At 43.7% G+C, this 7288-nt stretch overlaps 1 protein-coding gene across 10 annotated transcripts in view; it reads right to left on the bottom strand.

Moving 5' to 3' along the window:
- Positions 1-239: 239 nt before the first annotated feature.
- The window catches only part of osbpl8 (oxysterol binding protein-like 8), a 166218-nt gene continuing 159169 nt past the window's right edge, over positions 240-7288 (bottom strand). For all 10 annotated transcript variants that reach the window (XM_055650565.1, XM_055650569.1, XM_055650568.1 and 7 more), the window contains 3 exons: positions 5591-5696; positions 3022-3130; positions 240-1854 (listed from right to left, as the gene is read on the bottom strand). In XM_055650565.1, the coding sequence (XP_055506540.1) occupies positions 1719-1854; positions 3022-3130; positions 5591-5696 (351 nt within the window). In that variant the 3' untranslated portion in view covers positions 240-1718. The remainder of the gene's footprint in view (positions 1855-3021; positions 3131-5590; positions 5697-7288) is intronic.

The following is a 7288-nucleotide window of genomic DNA, read 5'->3' as shown; positions in this document are numbered from 1 at the left end:
ATAGGCAATTTTTAAAGAGTATTTTGAAGGCTGAGATTCACAGATACTTGACAGGTAAGGGTGTCAGGGATAATGGGGAAAGGCAGGAGAAGAGGGCTGAGAGGGAAAGATAGATCAGTTTGAATGGTGGAGTAGATTTGATGGGCCGAATGGCCTTATCCGTTCCTATAACTTATGAACATGATTGATCATTAAAAAAAAAGCTCTCACTCTGCAGAAAGATTCACCAACAGGCCACGTGGTTGCAGTAGGGATCACAGATCTTTATTAAATTAGTGATCATAAATATCATTTTACAAAGAGCGCGCTTGCACAAGTGGTTATTGAGTGAAACCCAACATTCCATACCTTGTCACTAGCTTGCTACCATCACCAAAACTGTGACCATACTGTGTTTAGAAATCTTTCCCCAGATGAAGGCAACCTCACCAGGGAAGTACGTTGAAGTGCTCGTGGTGCCGTGAACACTTGTTTCGATATTTATTGGTTAAGTCAACATTGTGAGAAAATGCAGAATTTATGGAAACAAAGTAGTTTGATAAATCTTAGTACAACAAAAGGTTGTTTCACAAATAAATACTTAGGTACATCGATAAAACATTTACATGATTCCATCAATGGCTATCTTTAATCATGTGTTCAACTTTCAATATGTAAAAAAAAAAGCACAACAATATCCTTTTAGGCATAATCTGTGGGTTTTTTTCCAAACAGTTACCATAGGTATGCTGCAACAATAACAATTGCTGAGATTCTAGTTTATACGTGGTACTTTATGTGCACAAAATCACTTTTGGATTGAACACCCAGAAATCAAAATTACAGTCCAGTTCTGTGACCAGTTGGAATGGACAAAATAAAGTTACTGACAGCCAGGAAACAAGAATAACTAACGCAAAAGTTAAAAAAAAACTACACTTGTTTGGAACCATTTTTTACAACAAAAGTCAGAATACAATCTGGTTTTACAAGCTACCACGTGGGTATTAATGGCAGTATAATATCACGATGCGTTAAATGAACTTAACGACTAAAGTGGAATGTTAAGGCTTTTTTCCCCCTCTATGGCACAGCCCCAACACGTTGTTAGCAAATCCTGAACACTAGTGTGAAGTCTTCCAGAAGGCACTGCTCCAGCCCTCTTCAACATTCTGCCCCGCCAGAATACTTTTTAAAGTACAAATATACCTTGGACCCTGCTGAAAGTGAGTGCGTCTGCAACGAACGAGACCGCTATGCTCACGTGACTCTCTTAAAGGGCTGTAACATTCATAAACAAAGCAGTGATTGCGAAAGGGAATGGCAGAAACAGCATTCAGAAATAGCTGCAAGTGCGCGCTGATATGTCAGGTGAGCATTTGTGCCGTTACTGGTTTTTTAATACTTACACATAATTTAGTATATGGCTTATGCTAAAACTGGCCTTACTAAAGAAGCTGGAAAAAAAATCGATTCTTGCAACTAAGTATGGAGCCGCAGCACGCACGGAGTGTCTTTAAAGCGTTGTGGCTCATTGCCAGATACGTGAGTAAGCTTATGGATATTCTGTACACACAAGGAAAAGTTTTGAAAGCACTTTGTTAGCAAATGTGACGCACACCAGGTCCAACAGCTTGCCTGGTGCCTGTACGCGGCAATCCACACCCGCTGAAGAAATCCCCGCTCAGGACATCCAGCCCTGTTGCCTCCTTTTATGGCTCCATTTGGTCAGGTCATGGTTAATTGAACAAGTAATTAACAGTTATCTGAAGCAGGATGAGGAAGAGAATCACCAGGTAGTCCCACAGTTGCAAAAAGTGGCGATTCGTGTTGGTCTGGCTTACTGAAGTTCGATTTCGTAGAGCTGCCAGACTTCTAAACAAAGAATTCAAACGCCACTTAGTCCAAGATATATGCATTGCACCAGGTTCAATAAACAAATATTTCCGTCGGTGTTATCTGCCTCCGAAAAAAGGTCGATCTTAATCAAATATTGGTTGGGTGCATACGTTTACAGCAGTCTATCATTTGCTAAAAATCTCTTGCCAACAATGTGACCTTTTCATCTGCCTCAAAGTTAAAAATCAGCAAGGTAGCAGAGTAACCGAGGAGGATCTGACCGTTCACGGCGTGAGATGGGAGAAAAAGGTAGGGTGGGAGCAGGGAAGAGGGAACCTGATGAGGGGCGGTGGGTACAACGCAAGGGGAGAGAAAGAAGATACCTTTCCTTGAAAGTGACGTCACAGGTGGAGAGGGTGATCGAGAAGGCTTTCATCAGTCAAAGTATTGGGTAAAGAAGTTGTGAGGTCATGTTACAGCTGTAGAAGACATTGCTGAAACCACATTTAGAGTATTGTGATCAGTTTTGGCCACCCTGTTAAACTGGAAAGGGTGCAGAGAAGATTTACGAGGATGATGTCAGGACTCAAGGGCATGAGCTACAGGGCAAGGTTGAGCAGGCTAGAGCTTTTTTTATTCCATAGAGCGCAGATGGATGAGGGGTGCTTATAGAGGTGCATAAGATCATGAGAGGACGAGAGGGCAAATATGAGGAGAAGAGGAATAACTCAGCGGGTGATGTGATCATTTCTGGATGAAAAAAAAGGAGGCGTTAAGGGTAGAAACCCTTATTCAGACTGAAAGTGGGGATTGGGATGGGTAAATCAGGACCTCAGGGAAGATGGAGCCCACAATGGCCCTTCACACTTCCTCCCCATAATGGGCTCCATCCTTCCTGAGGTCATCTGTTGCTGGCCCTGATTTTTTCTGCCCTTTTCTCAGTTTATTCCCCCGCCCCCTCTCCACGACTACTTGCAGTCTGAAGAAGGATTCCGACCTGAAGCACCAGCTGTCCATTATCTCCTGAGATGCTGTCTGACCCGCTGAGTTACTCCAGCACTTTGTGTGTATCTTCGGTACAAACCAGCAGCTGGGGCTCCTTCCTACACGAGCTGAGATCAGGGTCTCCGTCTGCAGAAACAGGCATCAATCCACCATCCAACCCTGCCCAGCATGCTTTACATTTAGCACTCCGCCTCTTACCTGTTGATCTCCTCTTGTGTACGCTTTATTGAATCTATGGCACCAAGTAGTTCGTTGAGATCACTTGTTTTCTTCCTCAGTCTCGTGCTGTGCTTCCCCGTCTTTTGTTCTGTGAGAAAAGCACAGAATGCATCACAGTGAAGTGAGACACACACGGCAGAGCCAACACAAGGAGGCTAAAGCAGCCGTCTCTCATCAGGGCACAAGTTGCTGGAGGAACTCATCAGCTGGAACAGGTGCAGAGAAGATTTACGAGGATGTTGCCAGGACTCACGGGCCTGAGCTGGAGAGAGAGGTTGGGCAGATTAGAACTCCATTCCTTGGAGCGCAGGTGGATGAAGAGTGATCATACACAGGTGTACAAAATCATGAGAGGAATAGAAAGGGTAAACGCAGAGTTTCTTGCCCAGAGCAGGGGAATTGAGAAGCAGAGGACATAGGTTTAAGGTGAGGGAGGTAAAATTTAATAGGAAACTGAAGGATAACTTTTTTTTACACAAAGGGTCTCAGTGCATGGAATGAACTGCCGGAGGAGGTACTATCGCAATATTTAAGAAGTACTTAGGTACATGGATGGGATGGGCTTTGTGGGATATGGGCCAAATGCAGGGTGGTGGGTCTATTGTAGATGGGCCATGTTGGTCGGTGTGGACAAGTTAGGCCGAAGGGCCTGTTTCCGTGCTGTATGACTCTAGGAGGTCAGGCAGCATCTCTGGAGAATATGGATAGGTCTGACCCAAAACGTCATCTATGCATGTTCTCCAGAGTTGCTGCCTGATGCACTGAGTTACTTCAGCACTTTGTGTCCTTCTGTCCGTTAACCAGCATCTGCAGTTCCTTGTTACAGGAATCGCTCATCACGTCCTCACCACACTCGAATGTCCGCAGAATGCCAAGCAAACAATCCAAGCAACATTGCTGCTCAGGTTTTTAAAAAAAGGAGATATTCAGAGCGTTGGCGATAAAAAGCTGTGGGTTTACACGGAGAGGTTGAGATGGAGGGAATTCCAGTACTTAGAGCTTATGTCGCTAGAGATAAAGCTGCCATGCTGGTTAGATGCAGTGAGAGAGCACAACAAGCCAGACACTAGACATACAGCACAGAAACAAGCCCTTCAGCCCATTGAGTCTGCGCCGACCAGTGATCACCCCGTGCACTAGCACAATCCTTCACACAAGGGACAATTTACCTTTTTTTTTTACCAAAGCCAATTAACATATATACCTCCACGTCTTTGGGGTGTGGGAGGAGACCAGATCACCTGGAGAAAGCCGGGAGAACGTACAAACTCCACACAGACAGCGCCCGTAGTCAGGATCGAAGCCGGGTCTCTGGCGTTGTTAGGCAGCAGCTCCACCTCTGCACCACTGCGTTGCCTCCGAGTTAGAGGACTAGAGTGCAATGTGGGGCTGGAAAGGTAACGGCAAGGTGAAGCCAGCAGGGATACATGTTGTCAGTTGTTAAAACACTTGGGAATTTCTGCTGCTGTGGCAGTGAGAAATGTTAGTTCAGAGATGCAGCATGTTAACAGGCCCTTCGGCCCAATGAGTCCACGCCGAACATCAATCACCCCTTCACACTCGTTCTATGTTATTCCACTTTCGCACCCACTCCCTACGCACTAGGGGCAATGTGCAGAGGACAAGCAGATAGGATGTGTCTAAACACTGTGACTATCAGCTTCCTCTAGAAAACCACGGGCTCATGAACACAACGCTAACCTCAACTATGAACTGCAAGGGCTGTCTTTGTTTATAGTTAGGACTTTGGGTTTGTTACACGAGTATTTATAGTAGTGGATTGAATTAATTTGTATTTTGTTTATTATACATTATCAGTGTGTATTGCCTTTGCTGGCCTATGCTGCTGCAAGTATTTATTTGGTTCCATTATCAGTATGCAAGACAATTAAACCATCTTGACTTTCTCTTGACTTTTAAAGTGAAATGGTTTGGGAACGGCATGTCCAGCTAATCCTTTTCATTAAAATGTGGAGCATAAAGTGGTGCCTGGCCAATGCCACAGATGTGTGCTGAGGTGGTGTTTCCTTGTAAAATAGTATTCGAATAGAGCATGGAGTTGAACTCAATTAAACAACCCACAACCCAACGTTATAATCGATGTGTTTCTCTAATTTCAAATAACGTCTGCATTCCCTCTCTCCCCCCTACCCTAGTCATCCTACCAATCCCACCGTTCGCATGCCTCTGATTACCTCCTTTGGCCCAGCCACAATGGGCCGTTATGGGTTCCACCCTTCCTTGGTCATCTACTGGCGGCCCCAATTTGTTCTGGCCCTTTCCTACCTCAGTTCCTCCCCCCCCAGCCTCCCACTCAACTTTCCATCTGACGAAGGGTTCCAATCTGAATCATCACTCATCCGTTTTCTCCAGGGATGCTGCCTGATCCGCTGAGTTACTTCAGCACCTTGTGCCTATCTTCGGTATAAACCAGCGTCTACAGTCCTTCCTACACACTCAGTTAAATATACCTTGATTAGTGAAGTAGGTAAAAGAGTGAAATAAAAGAGGTGTGGCAGAAGGAGAAGCAAGAAGAGTCCATACACACTTTCACTCTCGGAGGAGTCCTGTCGGTCGAGTTCTGGGCTGGAGCAACCACTCTCAGGACTCGGCTTCCCACTCGGTTTACTCCGGGTTCTTTTTGGCACAGAGACCTAGAGCAATGACAGAGCACAAAATAAGCCTCACGCCTTTTAGCTGGCTAACACGCAAGGGAATTATCATGGGATCATAGACCAGAGGATCGTATAAATTACCCATCTCATCCACACCACCCGATAGCCAATCACGCCAACTCCATTTGTCCACATTAATGCAGGTCCCTCTACTATTTTCCTATGCATGGAAACACCTTCTCAACGTTCTAATAGTATCTGCCTTACCACATCCTATCGGCAACTTACTCAAAATATTCATCACCTTCGGTGTGAAAAAAAACTTCCACTCAGACCTTGAGTTCATTTCTCCGCTCCCCTTTCTCGCCTTAAACCTGGATCTTCCAGTTTTGGACAACCCTAGCCCGGGAATAAACATTCCGGCAATCTATGGCACTCGTGATTTTCTTGAGTCATACAGCATGGAAACGGGCCCTTTGGCCCAACTTGTCCATACCAACCAAGATGCCCCATCCACGCTAGTCCCAGATGTTTGGTCTATGACTCTCTAAACCTATCCTATCCATGTACTTGTCCAAGTGTCTTTGTTGTTATTGTACCTGCCTCAACCACTTCCTCCTCATATACCCTGTGTGAAAATGTTGTCCCTCAGGTCCCTATTAAATCTTTCCCCTCTCACCTTAAACCTGTGCTCCAGAGTCAACTCTAAAAGGATCATATCAGATTCATTGTTTCTAAACAATTTATCTTTGTTAGGTATTCCAAAAAATGTTTATTTGTTTAAACTGATTTATCAATGGCTACAATTTTTAAAAATATATAGATGACCATCTATTTGTCCAAGATTTGATTTCCTCACACAGGAAATTAAACTATCATCATCTCGCGTTTAAAACCCAATAGTTAACATTTCTAAACACCTGTTTTTGCTTTTTTATTATGGGGTATTACGTGTAGAATGATGATAAGAAAAAAATAATTGAATCCATTTTAGAATAAGGCTGTAATGTAACATAATGTGGAAAATGTGAAGTGGTCTGAATACTTTCTGAATGCACCTTATGTATAAACACTGCTGTAATTTCTACATGGTGAAACCAAAATGTATAAAAATGGTCTTTAATAAAATCTGACAACGTGCACTTTAACCACATGTGATTTTTGTTCTATTACAAATCTCAAATTGTGGAGTACAGAGGCAAATAAATAAATGATGAGTCTTTGTCCCAAACATTATGGAGGGCACTGTACGCAATCAGAATAGCACAGGATTTATCAGTCAATATTGACAAACCAGCAGTTTAGGCACTTGTTCAGACACACTTGTTTGAATAAGTATGTTTACAACGAATGTTTGCCCTGGGACATTTATTTTTTATCTATATCTTGCTTACTGATTGGGCGAAGATTGATTAATTGTTGTTTTATGGATTTGTAACCGAACTTAGGTGAGAATCCATGTTGGCTATTCGCCAATCTGAAATTTGAAGAAAGGTCCTGACCCGAAATGTCACCCATCCGTTTCCTCCAGAGATGTTGCTGGACTCACTGAGTCACTCCAGCACTTTGTGTCTATGTTGGCTATTGGCCAAATCTCAGCTCAACATTTTGAAAAATCTGGAAGGACAACA

This window comes from Leucoraja erinacea, chromosome 19, assembly GCF_028641065.1.
Source record: "Leucoraja erinacea ecotype New England chromosome 19, Leri_hhj_1, whole genome shotgun sequence".
NCBI lineage: Eukaryota > Metazoa > Chordata > Chondrichthyes > Rajiformes > Rajidae > Leucoraja > Leucoraja erinaceus.
This window is presented reverse-complemented; position numbering and strand designations above follow the sequence as displayed.